Source organism: Colletotrichum orchidophilum (genome assembly GCF_001831195.1).
Source record: "Colletotrichum orchidophilum strain IMI 309357 chromosome Unknown Scaffold_102.1, whole genome shotgun sequence".
Taxonomy (NCBI): domain Eukaryota; kingdom Fungi; phylum Ascomycota; class Sordariomycetes; order Glomerellales; family Glomerellaceae; genus Colletotrichum; species Colletotrichum orchidophilum.
In genome coordinates, this window is record NW_019173058.1 from 27,020 (window position 1) to 49,685 (window position 22,666).

The window sequence follows — 22,666 nt, forward strand, 5'->3', positions numbered from 1 at the left end:
GCTTTCGAAGGTCAATACACACGCCTCCTGTACAAACGAAACATCGGTCTTCTATCAAAGATATCAGAAACATTGGTATCATCGCCCACGTTGATGCTGTGGGTAATTGTTCGCTTTTGAGCTTAAAATGACGAGACGGCTGATTTGATCGTAGGGCAAAACCACAACGACTGAGCGCATGTTGTATTATAGCGGTGTGACACGTCGTGTTGGAGGTATGTGAGAGCTGCTCGACCTGGCATCCATTACACTCATGTCAAGCTGCACCTCTGTGAAAGTGGATAAGGACTTTGGTGCCGGTGGGGATGCACCAAAGCCATTGACTGACGATTATACTGTAGACGTCGACGCAGGAAATACAGTGACCGACTTCCTCGACCTGGAACGCGAAAGAGGCATCACAATTCAGTCAGCAGCCATCACTTTCAACTGGCCCCTCCATGATGAATGCTCACCAGGCACAACTCCCAAAACGATCAATCTCATTGACACGCCTGGCCATCAGGACTTCAGATTTGAGGTTGATAGGTGCCTTCCAGTTCTAGATGGAGCTGTGTGCATCATCGACTCGGTCAAGGGCGTAGAAGCTCATACGGAGAGAGTGTGGGCTTCAGCGCACGACCACAAGATCCCTCGCATCATCTTCGTCAACAAGCTCGATCGAGACGGCGCATCATTTCGCAAATCTGTGCTGGAGATCGGGTCACGTCTGAATGGATGGCCGCTTGTATGCCAAATCCCGTGGTGGGAGGGCGACCAGTTCGTCGGTGTCATCAATGTCATTGACCGAGTCGGATATCGGTGGAAGGCGGAGAAGCAAAAGACCAAGTACGAGTTCACAGAACTACAAGAGGTGCTCTCGGGTAACTATCTCCTTGGCGAGATAGAGACAGCTCGCGAGCGGCTCATTGAAGGCCTCGCCGAATGGGATGAGTCCATAATGGACTTGTTCGCAGACGATCCAAGCAAGATCACGGGGAAGATGTTGAAAGATAGCGTCCGAAGCGCCATCCGCAGTGGCGATGGAAATGTTATTCCCGTCCTGGCGGGTGCTAGCTTCCGTCACATTGGTGTCGAGCCCCTGATGGATGCTATTGTTGATTACCTTCCGAGTCCAGATGAACGACCTGACATCGAAATCCGCGCGGGGCCGGCAAAGCACAATCTCAATGCGCTACTAGAGCAGAACACGAGCAAGAAGCCGGGCCAACAACGCGTGGCAGCAGTCGCATCCGTCTTCAAGGTCTACAACCACCCTAAAGAGGGGACCCTGAGCTTCGTGCGAGTCTACTTTGGCGAATTTCACAAGAATTCGTCCACCTGGAACACCCACAATCAGCTCGCAGAGCGTCCGTTCGGCTTGTTGCAAATATCTGCGGAAAAGACGGAAGACGTACAACATCTCGCCACGGGCCAGATCGGCGCAATCAAGGGTCTGAAGAAGGCTCGTACGGGCGACACGCTGCTCGCGACTGTCGCTCAGAAACAGATTCCGGATGCACTGAAGCATATCCAGATCAGGCCGCCAGAAATTCCACCACCAGTGGCTTTCCTTGCGATTGATCCACACGGACCCACGGCTTCAAAGGAGCTGGAGATTGCGCTTGATAATGCGTCACGAGAAGATCCCAGCCTGAGATGGAGCCGCGACGAGAAGACGGAACAGTTCATCTTGCAGGGCATGGGAAAACTCCACCTGGATATCGCCGTCTACAACCTCAAACAGAACCCCAAGGTTCAAGCCGACTTCGGCCCAATCGAGGTCGACTATAAGGAGTGCCTCACATCTTCAATAGGACCCCATCACGTTACATTTGACAGGGTCGTTGCAAGCAAGTCAGGCAAAGTATCATGTAGCGCGACTCTGGAACCTTTGGAAGAGCACCACCGCCAAGCCGCACTCGCGCCAACTATCGAACGCGACGGGAACATGATTCACGTAATCATCAATCTCCCCGAGGAGGGTAATATCACGTTCGACCCCGAAGAAGCTCGACAACAGCTCATCAACGGCGCCGTCGCAGCCGTGGCCCGCGGCCCGCGCCGCGGTTCCCCCGTTCAGGGCTGCCACATCACCATCACCGTCGACGCCGCGGCCGCCGAGAGCCCATCGGGCGGCCACTTCGCCGGCGCGGCATCACGCGCCGTGCGCGAAGCACTCCGCGAGGCGCACATCACGCGCGGGATCGTCGGGGTCCTCGAGCCCGTCATGCTTCTACACATCAGCTGTCCCGAGGCGGCGGCGGGTTTGGTGCAACACGACATCAGCTCGGGGGCCGGCGGGCATGTGCTGGAAGTCAAGGACAAGTCCGCCGAGTCAAGTTCACGGATTGACGTGAGCAGTATCTACGCGCCGCCAGACCCGTATGAGATTGTGGCGTCGCTGAGGGGTAAGAAGTCGTTGGCGAGGACGGTGGAGATTGTGGCCAAGGTGCCGTTCAAGGAGGTTTTGAACTTTGATGAGCAGCTGAGAGGCAAGACTGGTGGAAGACACTCGATGACCATGGCGTTTGACAGCTTTGATCGTGTTGTTGGCTCACGGGAAAAGGCCCTGTAAAGATAAGAGAGAGAGTGTGTATGTACTATTTAAAACAAAAGCCTAGTGGACATAGGAACCCAGAGTTCTGCTTCACTTTCTCTCGGACATAATGCACGATTCGTATTCTCACTGTACGCAACAAGGTATCATCAGACCATGAGAAAAAGGGCTGGTTGCGTTGCCCATGGGCTGGCACGCGAAGTCAGTTGTTCACTTAGATCCACGCATCATCGGGTGGTAAGGTAGGAAGGAATCAGAAGACGCGGGTGCCACTCGGATGTCGATTACAAGCATAAATAACATCCCCACTAAGCGACACCCAAGTCCTCAACGAGCTGGGTGTGCAGTGCTTCAACGAGTGTCATTGGGCCATGACGAAAGCAAAAGGACGCTCGCTGGCACAACAGAAATCAAAAGAGGCAAAAATAGAGAATGAGACAAAATATCTTCTAGCACAACCTGGTTTCGATCCAGGGACCTCTGGGTTATGAGCCCAGCGCTCTACCCCTGAGCTATTGTGCTTAGGCTTGTTGATGAAAAGTCTGCCCACTTCGCGTCGTATAATTCCCTAGCGTGTGGAGCTGTGACTCAGACGCCCTCGACCAATCGTTCAACACGTCCGATTCTTTGAAACCACTGGTCTTCCTCGTCTGCCATACCTCATTTCCTCTCTTTAGAAAAAAACACTTATGCTTAACAGCAAACTAGCCAGGGTACGGACTTCACTTTCTGAAACATGAATGACATAAAAAATCCCAGGCCAATTGCCGCCCAAGACGCGTTGCCTTTCCGAAATTGGCTCTGACTGTGATGGGCAGCCTCCACTCATGTTACACTTGAACATTGTTCTTGTTGGAGGCAAAGCCTAGCCTGGCGATGCCGTCCTGCAGCCCGACTAGCAGGTCACTGAGGCGATAGTGCCTAATGAAGCGTTAAGTCACTTTAAATCATCTCGAGCTAGGCACCATCCACGTGCAACAGATCCTATCCTGGACGGCTTGTTGACCTTGCTGCCCGAATCAGGTCCAACAACACTCGGGATGTGGGGATCGATTTACTCAAGGACCAACTGTACGTCGTACGGCTCGGCACCCTCAATCCTCGTCGCATCAACCCAAATTCCATGCAAGGCGGAACGAAGACCTAAATGGTATATCGCTTAAGGGAGTATTTGAGCACCGGTATATTCACGCTCAATGATGGGGAGGTTATGTCAATCTACCACATCCCTCATAGTGGCGGCTCATCTGCTATCACTCGTTTCGCTCGGAAAGGCGGCCGACGAGTGCCAGCCGTACACATGGTCCAAGGCGGGCATGCCAACGGTCGTCGTGGGCGAGCTCCCGCGGGCCACCCCTACTCTGATCCAGGAACAAGCTCTGTCTGAAAGGGCAGAGGGAGACGTCGTCTGCCGGGCCTGGGACACGACGGAATATGAGGTCAACTACTACAGCTGCAAGGAGATGGCCGACTTCTGGTTCGCCGACATTGATTTCTTCTTCACCCTGAACCCGGGCCTCGAGCGGGACTGCAGCAACATCCAGCCCAACACCGAGTACTGCACCGACGGTTGTAAGTCTTCTATCGCCGCTGCCAACGCTGGTTCGTAACTGACGGGGGACGCAGGGATCGAACCGCTGCGGGATCCCGAAGGTCGCTGCGGCCCTCAATTCGGGAACGCCTCCTGCGCCTACGGCAGCCTCCCGTGCTGCAACTCCCAGACCTGGAAGTGCGGCGAGACGTAGTAAGCAATCCTTCCCGTATCTGTCCTTCGGAGAAGGGGAAACGTAAAACAAGAAAGCTGACCGGGCATGTGCGTTTCCAGCGAGGATTGCGCTCCCGGGACGTGCTACGAGGGTCTCTGCCCAGGAGACGCCGTCTGGAGCAGCGACGGCACATGCGGTACAGGCCATGGCAATCGGCAGTGCGCGGGAAAATGGGGAGACTGCTGCAACCAAGACGGCCGGTGCGGTACTGGCCCGGACTTCTGCGGCAAGGACGTGTGTCAGATGGGAAACTGTACCGTGCCTCTCGTCCCCGTTCCGAGCTCCTCAGTGTCGGTTTCCTTCCCGCCAGTGACCGAGCCGTTTGCACAGTCGACGACGGCCACATCCCTCTCGCCCTCCTCAACCTCAACGGCGCCCGCCTCTCCCGCTTGCACGGCCGGTTCGAACGCCCAGGGCATCCCGTATAACTTCAAGGGCCTCTGTTCGTCCAGATGCGACCTCAACCACTGCCCCGCCGGCGTGTGCGTCTCCACCGGTCCCGCTGCCGAGCCGGCGGCCATCCCGGAGCTGACCGATTGTCACGGCTGTCCGGATGATGAAGTCGCTGGGGGCGGGAACCACGCCTACTACGTCGACCTGTGTGAATTCACCTGCAGCCACGGGTCTTGCCCCGCCGGAGCTTGCAAATGCTGCTGAGATGCGGTCGTCTCATGAGTGCCCCGGGGCCACAAGCGTGATATAGGAATGGAAGGCGGGTGACTTAGTGCCATGGTCAACCAGAATTACTCTCGTTCTCCAATTTCTGTATATATATCTATGTACGCGGTCCATGAGGTAGGATCTTACAGAAGCACCATCTGCATGAGTGCGGTTCCTCATCGCGGGACAGACCAAAAAGGAACGTCATGCCTCAATAAAACATTGTTCAGCCAGTCCATGCGCTCCTGGCTCATGGGCATCGGGATTGGGGGACCCGTGTACCTGAGACCGAGAAACCGCTTCTCGTCCACGATGCTCAAATAATGTGGGCTGGTGATATCCACCACCAGATGCTCGTACTCCTCGGGTTTCCTATCGCCCAACAGGTTGTCAGCCCGTTTGATGTCCTGCCATAAGCCCATCAGCCACGGGTGCAGCGCTGAGACGTAGTCGTGGATCGTGATATATTCCGTGTTGGACGCCTCGATGACGAGGGGCAGTGCTCGTTTTGGCCGGTCAGTGTTGCAGCAGTGCAAGAGCTCTCCCACGTCACCATCGTTGTCATCGCCGTCTTCTTCTTCTTCTTCTTCTTCTTCTTCTTCTTCTTCTTCTTCTTCTTCTTCTTCTTCTTCTTCTTCTTCTTCTTCTTCTTCTTCTTCTCCTTCTTCTTCTTCTTCTTCTTCTTCTTCTTCTTCTTCTCCTTCTTCTTCTTCTTCTTCTCCTTCGCTGCTGCTGCCCTCTGACTTATAAAGGTCGTTGTCCGGCAGCTCTCCATAGATGCAGTTGTCGTCGTCAGGACTGGCGTGCCGCTCGTGCCACTCAATCCAATCGCGCTGCCAGCGCTCTAGAACATCGACATGTACGCTTATAGACTTGATTTTAGGTTCCGCGAGCGACTGCTGTGAGATGGCGTGCCAGGCAACGTTGCCTGTGAGGTCCCGGGCGGCGAATGGTTCGCGCGGTGGGTCCTGGGTGTCCCAGCTCCGCACGACGAAGATGCTCTCCGCCAACGGGCCCTGGAGCCTCCATAAGAGACTGAGTGCTTCGGGGCTCGGAACAGGGCTAGTCATAGCGGAGTGTTGTGACATGAGAAAGTGTGTGAGGTAGTCAAGTTAGGAAGTTGCTGGTTGGCTCTGGCCGCTTTATGTACATCAATAGATACGATACCCTGGTTGCATCTGCTGTGCCGCATGTGTCTACCTAGGATAAACCCCTTAATTCATGTGCTTATAGGGATTTGATCCTAGATACATACTCACAAGATAGGCACACCAACACGTTTTCCGGCCTCTATTATGGGCAATGATCTTGTGACTTTCTCTTCAAATCTTCATTCCGTTATCCTTTGGGACACTCGATTATCGACACTTGAGTCTTTGGCAACAGTATATTGTGTCAAAATGGATCCTGTCCAGGAACCCCATTAACCCCTAGCAAAACGCAGACAATCGGAGCCCGATTTCACAGTTAGTTTTTTCCCCCTTATTTTGGAAGCCAACAGCCGCAGGTCAATATGATTCTCCCTCAGTTTACCATAATAGAACCGCAGCCCCCTTTCATGCCCAAGTATAAACCGGAGGGTCACCCTTTGTCGATACCGCCATATTCGTCACATCGGGACCACCCGCTTTTCAGACCCTAGGCGTCCTCGGCGCGCAAAGGATGTAAGAAATTGTGGGTCAGTTCTGTTTCCTGTGAGGATTTGTCGGTAGATAGTCTCCCATAGCTAAGACTGTCCTCAAGCCCTCACCAACTTGTCTATGCGAGAGCGGATGGAATCCCAAATTCTCCCGTGGGTGTGTTTACATGTGACTCCTAGTACACTGGTCTTGATCCTCTGGTATGGCAGTTTCCGTAGCCGAGAAACCAGATACCTTACGACGCGACACATATACCACACAATTTGGTAAAAAGCAGCACACCACAACCAGGCTTCTTCACCAAAAGGTCCAAAACGAAAAATACATGCAACACCAGGCATTCGCCAGTCGTCACCGACCTGACTACTACTCTGGCCCTCACTGGCTTGTCTATGGGAGAGCGGACGGGATCCCGAATTCTCCAGTGGGTGTGGTCGCATGTGGTGGTTGAATGGTTGGGGACGGGTCATATCTGCAATCGTGCGTAGAGCGGTTTGGGCTTCCTCCGCTGAGCTTTCCACCGCTCATTGATATAACCCCAAGGTTGTCTGGAGAAAGTAGCACATTGCTCAAAAAATCATTTACAGTACTGCTAGTCCACTGGTCTTGATCCTCTGCTATGACAGCTTGCGTAGCCGAGACAGAAGATGGACTGCGACATGTCCCATGTGCGCTATCACGGTAAGAAGTAAGCCGTAGGACCCGGGAGCACAGAAAAGCCTCTTGCCGAGAAACAAGGAGTAGGATTCCAAGTTCCAGTCATGTCATGCTGTGAAGCCGAAATACCGTGCTGACCAACAACAGGGCTACTCAGCTGTGCAAGTCGATATCCTGGAGAAACTATATCTCCCAATACGCTCGGAGACTGCTCGCTCCGGACCCAGCGCAGTAGGACAGACTCCACTTGATATGAGTTACTGCTCTCCTCAGACACAAGATGCCAGCTGATGCGTGGGTATCTCATCCTCCGGGTAGTTGACGATAGTAGCCGAGTAGGTAGGGCGTCAGATTCTTGTCGGTGTAGGACGAATCCAGCGGTCTTGCTGCTGGTCATCTTTGTCTCAACAGGAACGAGAACGAGAGCACATAATCTTGCTGAGTGAAGGACCAAAGAAAATTGTTGACTTTCATTCCCGAGTCTGACTGTATCATATTCCTGTCTGTCCCCCAGGTCGATAAGCATCTTGCTTATGAAGCTTGCCTGCAGTAGTGCGTAGTTACCCATGGGGGGAGTGAGACGTTTGCAGACTACTGGGCCGTATTCTAGCTTCAGGCAATAATAAAAGTATCCGAAAAATAAATCCAACGTGATGCAATTACAGCCAACAAAAGTTCACGTTTCATAGACAGCTGCTGTGACGTCTTGACCTTGGGTATTGATATTGATCAATATGCCAGTGCTGCGGTGGTACATCCCCAACAGCGAAATTACGCAGAAATAAACGACTTTCAGACGCGCTGTGCGATAGAAGACTACAGATGCCACAACATGTAAACCGCATCTGGTCCATCGTCGAGCGCGCCTAACCCAGCCACGTGGTTGCATCCCACCTGGCCCGGAGCGACACTGATCCGCGAGGCGTAGATCAGCAAACACCGACCGGGTTGCGACCCTGCCCTGCTGTGGATCATTGGCGCAAGGTGTGTGAGTGGTGTTCTAAGGAAACATAATGGAGTCTTCCGTCAAAGAACTTTTGGGATGAATAAACAAAACGTGCCGCTTGTTTTCCTGCCTGCATGCCTGCATGCCTACCTTACCCACGTTATTTTTAGGTTGAAGGGACGAGGGAAAACAAGCGCCGGAGGAGTGTCGGTTTGGCGGGTGTACACTGCACAGCCGACATGTGGGTCCCGGATAGCGGTCTCCGAGAAGCGCAGCAACCAATGGGAAGCAACAAAGGGCTACGCTACTGCTGAGCCCATTCATTTCCCCCCAAAAAAAACAAACGCCGGCCGGAGGGGGGGGGTCACTAAATCCATCAACGTCCATCCTGATGTTTCTCTCCCCCAACCTAACGTAGTGGTCGCTGAGTCCAATGACCGACTCCGCGCTAATTAGTGCTGACGACGAAGTTAACCCAAGCCCTGCACGCGAGCTGTGCCCTGTCATTCTTGTCGGACTGCACTGCTCCCGAGAGGAATTCATGAGCAGCGGGACGTGCTATCGTTCTGTCCGTTGGCTGTCATCCCGAGGGCCTGCAGACACTTACAAGTGAGTGATTACTGCGGACGAGGTGGTAGTGGGACTGAGTGTTGGTCGTGTCTAAGCCAAGCCATCTTTCATGGCCTGGCGGATGGATTGTGAACTCTGGCCGACGATGAGTGACCTTGGGGGTTTGGACGAAATCCCAAATTAGACTCCGCACACCATTGCGACTATTCACGTTCATCCCATTCCAGTAGATGGGATGCCAGTATATAACTAGACATGATATCCCTTCTTGGTGATGGCTTCTCTCTTGCATCCCATCATCACACAGTAAACGCAAAATAACACCATTATCTCATCTTTTCCTTTCTTTTCCTTGAGTCTACTCATTTTCTTTTCCTTGACTCTATTCACTTTCTTTCATCTTGAGCCCAGTACCCTTCGACATCAGCATCTCACCAACCAGTCCTCGTATAAACCAAGACAACTTTCAAAATGTACTTCACCACCAGCTCCGTCGCCCTCACCTTGGCACTCGCCTCCTCGGCCCTCGCAGCCCCCTACAATAGCCCTCGCGCTGAACAAACTGCCGCTCCCGCTCCCCCTCTATCTCTCACACAGCAGCTCTTCCTCGCCGACACGTAAGCCCTCCAGTAGCACCTTGCACCTTTCCAACATGTGGTACTAACCCTCTGCAAAACAGCGCCGCCGACCGCTTCAAGCTCCTCCCCGACGACAAGCAATTCATCTTCGACTTCAACCAGCCCCAACCCAACCCAGGCAAGGGAGGCGAACTCGTCGCCGCAAACCGCAAGACCTTCCCCGCCCTCGTCGGCACCGGCGCCGGCATGGCCGTAGGCCGCGTCGGCCCCTGCGGCATGAACACCCTCCACGTTCACCCCCGCTCCGCCGAGCTCCAAATCGTGGTCGAAGGCCGCCTCATCACCGAAATGACACCGGAAAACGGCGTCGTCCTCGCCGCGGACGGCAAGACCCGCCGCGCCATCCGCACCGAGCTCGGCCCCATGCAAATGACGCCCTTTTACCAGGGCTCCCTTCACACGCAATTCAACCCGGACTGCGGCGACGCCGTCTTCGTCGCCAGCTTTGCGTCTGAAGATTTCGGGACGGGCCAGGTCGCTGACAGCACCTTTGCTCTTACCGACGACGTGATTGCCGCCACGTTTGGGCAGAGCATTGCCGGCGCGGATATTGACCGTGTGAGGAAGGCTATCCCTGCTAGCATCGCGCTCGGGGTTGATGAGTGTTTGAAGAAGTGCAATATCCAGAAGCGCGCTTTGTAAATGGGACACGAGCCAGAGAAAGAGAGAGAGAGAGAGAGAGAGAGAGAGAGAGAGAGAGAGATTGATGGCGTGGCGAGGAAATCCGTTGGTTGCGATAAAGAGCAAGGCCTCGTGAATCTGGCAAGCGAGCATTTGGTCTGGGTTGGTTTAGAGCATGGGCTTCGGGCGTTTTTGCATTTGAACTTTTCTTCCTTCACGCATCCCCCTTATCCACCCCTCCACCTAGTGTTGTGGGTTTAAGTCGTACCTGAGTTTGGTCAGCATTAGAATTAGTTTTACGGAAAATAAAATACCCTGTATATACGCGATAAAATGGTACAGCCCCTTCATCCGCAACGAAGAACCAAGACTATTCCTCGTGACTGCACAATGAACTCAGACTCACGGATCCAATGAGGCGGAAGTAGCCGCGTCGTACCTCGTGCGACACTGTACAACATCACTGTTGTCATGTTCTAGCAAGCGCTATTGCGAGGAGCGGCTGAATCTTTCCAAGCTCTGGATCCCATCTTGCTCCAAGAAGGCGCTGAACTAGCGCACGCGGTGGTTGCAGTATCAAAGGATGTGAGGGTCATCACATGGGAATAAACTGCGAAATTATTGAGCTTGATCGTTTCATTGATTGATTGACCGGACCATCTGGCACGTGGCAGGCCCAGGCCTCCCGATGTAGATCTGACCAGCATTAATTGTACTAGAACAGGCCTAAACCGGACGAAACTCGACAAGCCGTCATATCCTGTCCAACTACTCCAGATCGCCTCCCGTTGATCTCGGGCAAGGCTCAGCCACTCGTTCTTCAAGCACGTTCTCACATAACACAGTTCCTCTCATGGAATAAGATTTTCCGGTCCAAGATCCCCCTTCCCCCCATGTCATGACCGATGTTCCATTTCACATAAAAGCTTCCTCCACATGTTCCTCGAATAATATAATGTAAGATCAAAATAATACGTGCGTAAATGGGTATAGATGAGAAGCAAACAGGACCAAAAATATGTAAATGCTCCTCGTCAGAGGGGCGGAGTGAAATACCCGCAAGAAAGCTTTGCCTGCTCGTTTGATGGACACGAGGATGCTAAGACAATAAACACTAGACTGCCGCGATGATATCGCGAGATTCGACGTATACGTCCAGATAAGTTGCAATGAATGAAAGTGCCATCTGTTACCGGCATATATGCAAAATTTGCCGCAAGGTCGTAAGCGGCGGGTCGAAACGAAGAAGAGCCAGCAGCGCAAAAGGTACGTGGCAAGCGAGCTTGCCTAGGGGGTTTGGGAATAGTACATCCGACCGAGCGGACTGGTTCCGAGACATCGAGGTCGGCTGGGGGCAGCACAAGGACGGCGCTACGTCGTGTTGGCAAGCATGGACGTGGAAGCGGAGAACGGGCTGCAGCTGCTGGCTGGGGCGAAAGGAAGAGTACGGCTATCGACTGACCACTATTAGTAAAGGAAAGTGGCAGCGACAAAGGCGACGACGAGGCCGGCAATGGCTCCTCCGCCTTGCTTGGCGCCTTCATTCTGCTTCGAAGTTGTTGCAGGGGCCGATTCCTCCGTTTCTGTGGCGGTAGCGGACTTGGAAGTCGTGGCATCGGAGTCGGAGGACGTAGTTGTTGAGTTATCGTTCTCGTGGAACATACCAGGGATGACAGTGGGAGCAGTAGACGTTGTTGAGGAAGCGGAGGTGGCTGCGCTGGAGGCCTCGGAACTGGAGCCGGAGCCGGAGCTGGAGCTGGAGCCGGAGCTTTTAACAGCCTTGGAGGAAGGCGCAGGAGAAGACGGGGAGGGCGTCGGCGTCGGAGTCGGGGTAGGAGTAGGGGTGGGAGTAGGAGTTGGAGTGGGAGTGGGAGTAGGCGATGGAGCAGGCGAAGAGTTGACGGCCATGATTTGAACCTTGGTATCCTTCTTGTCGTCATCAGAGTCGCTTCCACCGGATCCATCGACAAGAAAGACGATGATGCGAGCCTTCCCTCCCTTAGGAACAGTGACGACGCAGTACTTGGCATTGCCGGCACCGGTACCGGCGAGATTGCTGGTCACCTCGCCAAAAGCATTGGTGGAGGGGTCAATGGAGCACGGAGTGCCGTTGCAGCCGCCACCAGGGCACTCGATCCTGACACCATAGGTAGGCTTCGTTTTGCTGAGAGCGGAACCCTCCCAGATGGGGTTGTAACCAAGAGTGACGAAAGTCCGTCCCTGGGCGTCCTGGTTCATTCCTGCGACGTAGGGTGCCCAGTTACCAACCGGCTTGGAAGAGTCGCCCCAGATACAACCCTCATCCGTAACACCGGGCGGGTTGATGTAGTAGCTGGACACCGTTAGTCTCTGCATATCCACTCATAATCGAGACGGTGAACTCACTGAGCACTGGTGCCGCACCAGTAACTAGGGTCGGGAACAGAAAGAGTAATGGACTTGTCAATGACGCTGGGAATGAGCATGGCCTCGTTGCCCGGCAGAACAGTCTGGCAGAACGATATGGTTTTGCCGCATTCGTTGTAAACCTCAACAGTACCTGCTCCAAGAACACAGTAGGGAGCGTTCTTAATGGGCTTTACAGCCTGACCGTCAGAACCACACAAGAGGCCTCCGTTCTGAGATGGTTAGCCTACGAGCTGCAGTGCGACAACATGGCGAGAATCTTACCATGGACGCCGGATACGTGTAGGTCGAACCGGGCTGCCATTGCGCCATGACTTTACCGGGGACGCAGGCAATCGGGCAGTAGCTGCCTTCAACACAGGGCTGATCGGGACTCATGGCGAAGCCATTGTTCATGGCACCGGGAACATGGACCAGATCGCCATCGCTGGGCAGACTGCAAATGGCCTTGCCATCAGAAGTCCTTTTGATGACATCCCTCTCAGCGAGCGTCTCGATCTCCTCGTTAGGGCCCAGACCGGAGTTCAGCTTGTGAAGGTGGCGGTGAGAGCCATCATGCGCTTCAGCGGGTTGGGCAGAGAGCAGGAGCAAAGCCGAGCCCACGGCAGCCTTCAAAGTAGAGAGCTTCATCTCGGAAGCGGGGTTTCGTCGAGAGAGTTGACGTGGTCTCCTCCAAATACAATTCAAAAAAGCAAGAGCTTGTTCCTGGCGGTCGGCGCGTCGCGCAGTCTAGTGACAGCGGCAGGCGGGTTTGGCGTCCGTTTCCAACGTTATAACATGGAGATGGTGAATTGGAATAGCAACAGCGCGTGAGCGTGTTGGATTCGTAGAGAACGTGATGTTTTTTCGAAAGCGAATGACTAAACAGCGAATGTCGGTGTAAAGAGCGGAACGTCTCAAAGCAGAGACTGGACAAGGCGTAAGGATGCGGTGCAAGGACAAGAGGGAGAAAGAGGAGAAAGAGCGAGGGTGGAGGTGGCAGGATGGGTCGACGATGAAATGAGACTCGAGAGAGAGCAGCAACTTATCCGGGGTGGGAATAGTTCAGCCTACGGATCCTGTAGTAGGGGCCCACTTGCCCGTCTCTGGCACTCTGCTGCTGGGCAAAAGCAGAGATCCGTTGGCAGAACCATGCGCGCGATCCTGCCGCCCCTGTTAGCCAAAACGGGGGAGAGGGCACTGGTTCGACCGGGGGGCCCTTTGAGGGGCGGGCACAAGGATTCTGGCTGGTCATGGCGACATTGGGCAAGCCGCAACGAGTGAGTAGTGATGGAGCTATGATGGAGCGGTAATGCTTGGCTGAACCGGAGGGCGGTTGAGGCGGACAAGCCTCGATGCGACGAGCTCGACGAGACTCGACGAGACTCGTAGACTGGGGGTTAATGAGGCCAAGGATTCGAGGCCCGGGGGGGGAAATGAAAATGATATGGCCCCGCGACCTTGGACGAACTCGCCAATCAGACAGGACCGTCATCTCGGCAAAGCTTGACTTGTTCGCAAAAGGAGCCAATGAGAGGCGTTGCGCATCTACATTATAAGCCATTCCTGCCGTTTGGAGCCAGACGAAATGAGGGCACGAGCGCACGGTTCCCAAAATGGTTCCCAAAAGGGTTCTCAGGCAGGGGTCGACGCAGCACTCCAGACTCCTGTACCTGCATAAGTTTGCATGTTTCCGCATACCACCAATGAAGTCATGCACAATTTGCGAGTATGCGCTATCCACCAGACAGGCACCGGCTCTGATTGGTGGCATTGGCCGAAACCTTGCATTACCCTTTTTCCTCTTGGTGCCCTTCCGCTATCAGTTCGCGTCGTCGACTCGTCCAGATGGAAACAGGGAACCATCTCCAGAAAACAGGGGGGATGAACAGACCGCACCGCTTCGTTGGCCGGCTAGGGGGCGTTGCCTCTTTTGGCGATCGATGAGATGAGCCTTCTGGCGCCGTTGACATTTCGAGCGCAAAGAGGTGCGCTCGAGTGACAAATTGGCCGTTAGCGACGACCAAAGGTGATGAGAGACCGCGGGTCGCAATGTCGCACGCGCTTCCTGTCATCCATTCTTATCCTTCAAGCTTAATTCCACGTGTAGCCACCGGGGAAACAGGCGGCAGGCCCGTTGCATTGCATCCTATTCGAACTCGATCGAGACTCGACAGAATTTCCCTCTACGCCTGTCATTGACTGACTGACTGTCCTGTCCAACTGACTGCTCCTGTGCCACAGCCACCTCCTTGAACTGGATCCCGCATTCTAGTACGACGGAAGAATGGGCGGAAAAGACCGCATGAATTACGCCGGGGGGGGCAAAGGGGCTTACCTTAGTGAAAACAAGGTCGCAACGGTATGTTTCTGCCGCGCTGGGATGCGGCAAGGCGCCTTCTTCAACACACAACGCCAGTAACGCCACACGATTCAGCGGTCTTGCTTTCTGCTTCTGGAAGAAAGTCTCCACTGTTGCGATATCTGGAACAGATTCCACTGTGCCGAGGCGGACCTTACCTTGGGTAAGACTTAACTAAGGTATCCGTACACAGATAACGCCGAAAGGTGGGTCCTTTTCAACCCCCGCGGCCCCGCCCCTTTCGAGCCAAGAGGAAGGCGTTTCTCGCTCTCCAGTGTTTGTCAGCGCCTCGCACCACCTACAGGCTACCGCAACGTGCTTGCCCTTTCTGAACCTCATCGTCCGCCATGTAAAAACTTCAACCGGGCCACCCCCAGACCAAGACGGACTTTTCTCCCCTTTGCGTATGCCACGTCGTCGAGTTGCTGAGCATGCGTTGCACAGTCCGCAAGGAAGAGACCCCAACCCTGGCCTTTGCCGGCGTTTTGCATGAGCCTCATGTCATGAACCCTCCTCTACCCCAATCCACGTGCTCCGTGCTTTCTCTCTTGCCCTGGAAAGAGACCGAACAATTCTTCGTCCAACGTCTCCGTCTCCATCTCGCCTGGGTGAACGAGCCAACGGCAGTCGACCTGTCAGGTTGTCTGTCAGTCGTCAGCCAAAGCGCCGAACGCGATCTATCGACTGAGCCCGTTCGATAGATCTGGGGATGTCATCTGTCGCCGCTTCCTCCTCGCACTGTTGACAGAGCAAGGAGATTGCGACTACCGAATTGTGCAAGATTGCACCAAACTTTGGTGTACCCGGTCTCCTGACTAGACCAGCTAGCTCTGTTCATTTGCGATAGCTGCTCGCCGATGCGCTTTATAATATCATTCTTCATCGGTAGCCGTCGCGTCAGTTGCCTCACCCGCCCAACTTCACGATGTCGAGTTGAAAGTCATTGCCCCTCAGCCAGCATTCGGGTCTGGTTGTGCTCCTGCATAGAGATCCCTCCATCTCGTTTCTGACGAGTCTTTCATGTCAGTCGCTGATCATTTGCAGTATTTGGCGGGAAGAATCTGCACTCTTGCTCTTCTGGCCATCAACCGAGAAATACGGTCTGTGGCTAGATCACGCCACGCCGGCTTTGTCACTCGCTTGGTTTGATGAGTTTGAACTTGGGCGGCGCTGTGCCCCGCGCTAAATGCTACATAACGAGCTACCCTCAGTCTTATTTGAGCTCCTTAAGAGGACTGTATTGGAGCAATGCTCGAAGCATGTTCTTTGCGTCGGCCCGCTCAAGCAGCGGCTCTCGTTTGCCGAAATTGAGATTGTTAGCCGGCCGACATCGGGTAGCGACAAACCTCGACTCAACGGGCCAATTTCAACTCGGCTGAGAGTGCCGGCTTTCGATCCTCCTACGTGCCGTTTGGTTTTGTTGAAAAGACATTCGCATCCTACCCAATGTCTTGCGCCACTGTTGATGGCCCAGAATTGCCAAAATACCACTATAGTTGGTGTTTGTCAACCAAAAGGAGGGCAGCTGGGTCTTTGCAGTCTCCTTGTTGAAACACGGCCACACACACTGTGATCCAAAGGGGACTAGAGAGGTCATCAGCAGCTCGTCGGCGTTGATTTCACGGCCACCGACCTAGCCAAACACCAAATGACATTGGGACTTTTCGTGGGAAGCAGCCCGAGTTCTCATCCGCAGACTGTCCCACGGGCGAATTCGACGTAGAGCCTGGCGCTGCGTTTCTGAGTACCATGAGGTTCTGTTAGTCAATGATGAACACATTGGAGACTGCTTTCTTACTCAGCATGTGCCCATTGCATCACATGGCACTAGTCAGCATTCGTAGCAGGATCGATCCTTTGCCTGTTTTCTCGTGCTTTGGTCAATTCAGCCTCTTGGCGCTGAACTTCAGCAGGCCGATGAAGCCAAAGATAGCTTTATGGACGAGGCAGAGAACTACACGCCCCAGATCTCTTCTCTAGACTCTAACCGCTCTCAAGTGTCACCTGTGATGGCGGGCGTTCCCCTTCAAAAATCCTGTTCCAAGCTCCATGCATTGCCATCTCTATGAAATCCTTAGTCGCGAAGTCCCCCGGCGCCCATACGCTCTTAGTCTGATAGACGGTGTCCCATGCCTTTTCGTCGTCATCATTCACCTCGTCCTTAATGTCTTGAACGTCGCTATTTGACCCCCGAAGATTCATACCAATGCCTGGCATATACTTCCACTGTGCCATGATAGGTGGATGAACGCTATAAGCAATCATGTCCCTAGTCATGGTCATCTGTTTGATGACAAGATCAACAGGCAGGTCAAGGTTCGTTGCCGAACGTAGGAGAAGCTTTGCGGCCCCGGATCGGCTCACAGCGTATGCTGTCGTGCATGCTATCCCGCCAGATTTACGAACGACTCGTTCACTGCCGAGCGTCTGCCCATAGTAATCCTTCCCAGGAGGGACGTGTTCGTCGTCGTACTTGATCATGTGCTCATGGTCGCGTGGGTCCTCCGTGCAGTGGCCAACAGATAAAATATCCCAGTGTTTGCTATGCCAGGGGTCTTCAGGGTCCGGGAATATATTCGACACCGATTCATTTCCTGACGTCCTACTTTTCCTGATCCTGGGGAGTTGAGTAGAATTCAATTGTTGTAGGAGTGAGGTAAAGTTCTCGTGGAATTTGGTCATGATTGTTCGAACGTTAATATCCCAGGCGACGTCTGCTTCCATTATCAAGGCGACAGGCAGGTCATTACGGAGCATATGAGACCAAATCTGACTACACGTTAGCTAGATGGCTTCACCAATATTCATAGGGTTTATGACATTAGCGTGTGCCCTCCAACAACCCTTTTCAGTTTGTTTGAGTCTCTCCTTGTCACGTGTCGGCGGCATACCCTTGTCCTTGATCATGTCGGTCTCAACAGCTGGAAAGACCTCAAACTGGACGCCAGACAAGAAGGCTTGAATCGTTGCCGCGTCTAAGAGGTCAAAGCGGGTTGGGAGGTTGATGAGAAAGATTTTGGGAAATCCGAATGTGCTGTTGTCGGTGACGTCTGAAAATGCTATCGGCGCGCTTGGCGGTAGTGTCGCATGTTCGTATCCTTCAAGTCGAAGCGGCGAGGAGGCTCTGAACAGAAGAACGACAAACAAAATGGTGAGCGTGAATGATGCCTTGACGGCTAAATATTTGACTGATAGCATTTTGCCAACAGCTCGGACGATCCCAATAGGTAATGGTGATGATAAAAGTGGTCCAGGCATCGGCTGTGAGGGTGGAACACGGCGGGGAAGTGCGGCATTGCTCAGAGACCAAGTGGAAAGGAGTGAACTCACTAGGTCACTGAGCAGTTGGATCAAAAGAGGTTAAACGGCAATCTTTGTGAGAAGTGAAGCTGGGATTGAAGCATTAAAGGCTTCCCCCGCTACCCACATGGAAGTGACGGGAATGAATGTCTACTTTATGGTTCCAAGACCACCTACGTACAGTACCAACCAAACCCTCCCCCCTCCCCCCACTCTCTACCGCCAAATAAGGTGTTTCTCCACTGTTCATCGGTTGGCAGTTGTGATAGATGGGATATCCGTGTTGCCCGCATGGAATACAGTCGGATGGGATAGAGTTCAGGCTCATCCTGCCGAGTATTACACCTCCCCAGGGATTTCATATGTTAGTGCAAACCAGTGCCCCCTGTTGCCAGGGCTGAGGAAGACTCGAGGAATAGTAAAAGTAACCCCCTTGTTACCGCACTAAGGTATGAAACCCCGGTAGAGGAGTACTGCTTGATTAGACTAAACTTTACTTGTCCCTCAAGAGCCGTGTGAAGACACCAAAATCCATACAGCAGCCTTTAGCAACTTGAGATACCCCCTCTAAGTGGGGGGAGCACTGTGTTCCAGCGGCTCATAATCTGTCGCACCGGAAGCACAGTTCGAGTGCTGACTCGAGCACTCACAGTGGCCCATATTAGCCAGAGTCTGAAATCTGGCCGACGACCGAAGCCTCCGATTTTCAACTCCTCACGCAGCAGTTGGTATCACCACTGAGACTTCGTCGTCCCATTGGCCGCACGGTTGCTTCAATTGCGATCCGATACCAACAGCGGTGGGGACGGTGTACGACATTGCCGACGTCGTCCGTGGTCGAAGTTCCATATATAACAGTCTCGCGATACTCAATTTTCGACATCAAACGACGATATGAAGCCCGCTCAGGCCACAAACGTTGCGTACGAAATTCGCCTCATCCGCGCTCATGGTCAATGGCCACCTGTTGCGTATGCTCTATTGGAGAAGTAGAAAATGTTGGGGTTTAATTTGCCATCATTGGGATTCTGGTTTCTGCTATGTAAGCTACACTTGATTTTGGTGTCCATCTGAACATCGAAATGGCAGCTACGAAGAGTCCTGTATGACCTTCTTCTCATTTGATGCTGGCCATCAGGGACAAGAGGTTTGGATGATTTCACGTGAGGTCCGCGGGAGCCGTGATGGTGGTTTGTGACCCCGTGCCCTCCGCTAGTACGCCTCACCCACGAAGTCGTGTATGCCGTTAGCATTTGCAGGATCTCACGGGTTGAATGACACATGAAATTGATCCAGTCGCACTGCCCTGAACCTGGTAATGAATCATGAATACGACGAACTGTGTTTGAAAAGAAAAACCTTAACGCAGGCTATGAGAGGTATAAATTAGGAGGTCGACAACAAGGGCGTTTGCGTTTTGGCCGCTATATTCACACTGTAGAGTGAGAATGAGACAAGCTAACCTTGCTATGTGCCATACTACCCTCTTGAAACAGGCTTTACAAAAATGTAAACCTTCGATATCGTATGGGCATTTTGGCTTCTTAAAAAAAGCCTGTTCGACTTTCCTCACTGCCCCGCCTACCAAAAGCAATTGTAGGAGTCGATCATAACCTACCCTTCCACAAAAAAATAACACGCTTGAATAAGCAACTAGGCATATCTGAATAAGGGATTCCCTATCAAGGCCCCTCAGCCGCCTAGCAGATCCTTTATACATCATGAACCAGTACGATGTTATGTTTATTTCGTTCAGGCTTTTTTTTGCGACAATGCCCAGCAAGCAGCAACGATCGCAGCTAGCCACTACCTTTCTTTCCCCTCACTTCACTTGCAAGCGATGCCTATCAGTTGACTAGGCATGGGACTCCGTCATCACCCAAGCACAAGATGGTGTCATTTTAGCTTCAATATATGGTGTCGAGATTCAATATAATACTAGCCTTTGAGGAAAGCTCTCAATGTCTATCTAACGTCTATCTCTTTTAGAAAACTCCTTACAACTTCTGTACAACTATGGGGCTACCTTGTCTGTCTTGAACAAGGTGGAGAAAGAAAAACGGGTTTGTTTGGTTGGGGAAGGGGGGGGGGCTGCTCAGAGCAGAGCAAGTCGTCTTCTTCTTGGCAAAAGTCAAAAATTGGCGTCGACTTTACGCCCCGATTGCGTTGGGTGGGGTGACCTCGATGAGACCGTATCCTTCAACATGCTGATGTCCCTTGTAAACACCAGTCACAGTAACGTATCCTTCATACGTCGGCAGCTTTCCGCCTGGTGCGTACAACTCTTGATCGTCTCTCACACTCGAGATGGAGAGTTCAGTCCCATCGGCCAGGCGGAGGGACCAGTCAAGCGGGTAAGTAGCACCTGATGCTTTGGAAGTGAAGGTGCGTCCAGACGTCTCCAGAGACGCAACAGGGACGACGTTCTGTACATCTCCATCTCGGACAGTCGCAAGGCCTCTCTGTCCTCCTTCCTCGTCCCAGACCCAGATAGAGAGGGGGACGTCAGTGCCATTGACATTCTCGAGATGAAGTTCAAACCATGACCAGTCGGGTGGCGCTCCACCCCATTGCCGGTCGTACCACGTCAAGGACTGGGCAGCATCCACCAACACCCTAGTCCCATTGGCATTCAACCAACCTCTGGTCTTCCCCGCAGGCATGCTCCACTCATAAACCGTCTTATTACCAGCCTTGAACACACCGAGACCACCGTTAAGGAGTACTGGGGAAGTCGTCTCGAAAGTCAGGTCGAACTCGGCTCCAGGAACCGCGCTCCAGGTTCGAATCTCAGATAGCCCGTCGGAGGGGCTGGTAGAGCCAAAGCCGTAGTCTGGGAACGACGCATTGAATACACCAGTTTCAGAGTAGACAGAAGTCGTAGAGTTCGAGAGAGTCTCAAACTGAGTGTACAGCGATGGGTCCGTGATGTCAAGAATGGATGCTCTGTATAGAGAAAGATTGGCGAGAACGTGCGAAAGAATCATGTAGCTATGGTTGTTGGAGCCGAGAATGAAGGATGATGACCAAAAGGAGGCGCCTTCAGCCCCTTCTTTGTTTGTTTGGGTCGAAGCTATGTCGAAGGGAACAGGTAACCGGTACTAATAAGAGAAAATCAGTTGCATTCTTGTGCATAGACTTTGCTGTGAGTCTCACCGTTCCATTGGACAGAATATGGCCTTCTTCTGGGCGAAACTTTGCTGCATTGGCGGCCAGCAGAGGCAGAAGAAGGACTGCTAAGGAGCCACGGAGAGTGTGCAACATCGTGATCTGAAGTGATGGGTTCTTGATGATTTTCGGCTTTCTTTGTTGCTGTTGTCTGGCATGTCGTCTTTTGTCGAAGAGCAGCTGTCCTTCTTATATAAGTGGAAGGCATTATTTGGCCAGCTCAAGCAATCACGTCGACTATCCCTCATGAATCGTCTTCAACGCGAATATTTTCTTCGATTGGTGACGTCTGAAAAAATGGCCCACAATGCTGGTCAGTCGGCCACGGATTTCGGTCTGATTTCATGAACCACGGCCGGGAGGGCCTGCGCGGCATTCGCGATGGAAGCTCGGTAGTTGCTTCCCAAAACATACACCGAGACCCGAATGTTTTCAAGATATCCCAACAATGACCGCTCAGAACCACATTCTCGGGAATGCGCGCATTCCGTGCATATTCCTGGCATCACTTTTTACATATTGAATCTTCAATGCCAAATTTAATTCCTTTGGCTCGGCAGTTCGGTACGCGACCCTGGTGTTGTCTTTGCTTGCTACTGGAGACAGCGTTGTAGATAGTGGAGGCCTTTGGCGGATCTGCCCTCCTCAGCCTTCGATATGTGACCTGAACAAACGAGCCGTGATTGGGGCATTGATGAGAAGGGCGAAATCCGCCTTCGACCAAGTGAAGTCCAGAGAAATGTTATTTCGGCCCGACTCTACTAAGTACCGGGCAATTCAGCAGCCCAGGTAGCCCCGCTACGTCCTTGCACCGCCCATGAGCCACATCATGAGCCCGCTCAAGTGTGCAGAGCTGCGGGACAAGACGGGACAAGACGGGATGAGAAAAGAAGCTTTTGGGAGTGTATGGTCCATGTATCAGGCGAATGGCCATCTTGCCTCGTGTCGCTTTAGTACGTCGAGGTATTTCGGGCCCGATTGGGCGGGGCCGATCTGCCCCCAATGCCGAAGTTTTCGGCACCTCCGAGTGTCTACCATCTGCCACCCCAACCTCACCGGCCGTGGTGACTCAGATGGAAGCCAACACTCCCGATTTCATCCAATACTCTTGAATCCTGCTAGCGGCAAACTGGTAGGGCGTTCAGGTGGTTATTCCCAGCCAAAAAAATGGGGGAGCGGGTGGCGGCGGGGCAGCTGCATTCAGTCTTCTCTGAGTGCAGCCCAGAGTAAACACCTGGAATCACAGTCTGAACTTTCTGTCTTTTAGACCGTATGATTTGCATTGAGTATCTCTTCAGGCCAGAAGATATTCCGGGAATTGAATCATTGTCTTGGCGACAATCCATTTTTTTTTTTTTTCAGAGGCACGAGATGACTTGAAGATGTACGCGTTGACGCTTGAGCCTTTGGTTGT

General features: G+C 53.0%; 7 protein-coding genes across 7 annotated transcripts; 3 read left to right on the forward strand and 4 right to left on the reverse strand.

Moving 5' to 3' along the window:
- Positions 1 to 253: 253 nt before the first annotated feature.
- Positions 254 to 2,557, forward strand: CORC01_10354 (translation elongation factor G; the record flags this gene model as incomplete). The annotated part of the gene is made up of 1 exon (XM_022621982.1): positions 254 to 2,557. One exon carries the CDS (start codon positions 254 to 256, stop codon positions 2,555 to 2,557), a length of 2,304 nt encoding a protein of 767 aa, XP_022471470.1.
- Positions 2,558 to 3,735: 1,178 nt separating this feature from the next.
- CORC01_10355 (uncharacterized protein) lies at positions 3,736 to 4,962 on the forward strand (the record flags this gene model as incomplete). Its single annotated transcript, XM_022621983.1, has 3 exons — positions 3,736 to 4,111; positions 4,166 to 4,283; positions 4,365 to 4,962. The coding sequence occupies 3 exons, from the start codon at positions 3,736 to 3,738 to the stop codon at positions 4,960 to 4,962; spliced, it is 1,092 nt and encodes a 363-aa protein (XP_022471471.1).
- Positions 4,963 to 5,141: 179 nt separating this feature from the next.
- CORC01_10356 (uncharacterized protein) lies at positions 5,142 to 6,035 on the reverse strand (the record flags this gene model as incomplete). The annotated part of the gene is made up of 1 exon (XM_022621984.1): positions 5,142 to 6,035. One exon carries the CDS (start codon positions 6,033 to 6,035, stop codon positions 5,142 to 5,144), a length of 894 nt encoding a protein of 297 aa, XP_022471472.1.
- A 3,214-nt stretch (positions 6,036 to 9,249) lies between these two features.
- On the forward strand, positions 9,250 to 10,058 carry CORC01_10357 (cupin; the record flags this gene model as incomplete). The annotated part of the gene is made up of 2 exons (XM_022621985.1): positions 9,250 to 9,395; positions 9,458 to 10,058. The coding sequence occupies 2 exons, from the start codon at positions 9,250 to 9,252 to the stop codon at positions 10,056 to 10,058; spliced, it is 747 nt and encodes a 248-aa protein (XP_022471473.1).
- Positions 10,059 to 11,504: 1,446 nt separating this feature from the next.
- Positions 11,505 to 13,073, reverse strand: CORC01_10358 (uncharacterized protein; the record flags this gene model as incomplete). Its single annotated transcript, XM_022621986.1, has 3 exons — positions 11,505 to 12,369; positions 12,423 to 12,655; positions 12,708 to 13,073. The coding sequence occupies 3 exons, from the start codon at positions 13,071 to 13,073 to the stop codon at positions 11,505 to 11,507; spliced, it is 1,464 nt and encodes a 487-aa protein (XP_022471474.1).
- Positions 13,074 to 16,767: 3,694 nt separating this feature from the next.
- CORC01_10359 (uncharacterized protein) lies at positions 16,768 to 17,982 on the reverse strand (the record flags this gene model as incomplete). Its single annotated transcript, XM_022621987.1, has 2 exons — positions 16,768 to 17,553; positions 17,605 to 17,982. 2 exons carry the CDS (start codon positions 17,980 to 17,982, stop codon positions 16,768 to 16,770), a joined length of 1,164 nt encoding a protein of 387 aa, XP_022471475.1.
- Positions 17,983 to 20,234: 2,252 nt separating this feature from the next.
- On the reverse strand, positions 20,235 to 21,348 carry CORC01_10360 (uncharacterized protein; the record flags this gene model as incomplete). Its single annotated transcript, XM_022621988.1, has 2 exons — positions 20,235 to 21,185; positions 21,241 to 21,348. 2 exons carry the CDS (start codon positions 21,346 to 21,348, stop codon positions 20,235 to 20,237), a joined length of 1,059 nt encoding a protein of 352 aa, XP_022471476.1.
- Positions 21,349 to 22,666: the final 1,318 nt, after the last annotated feature.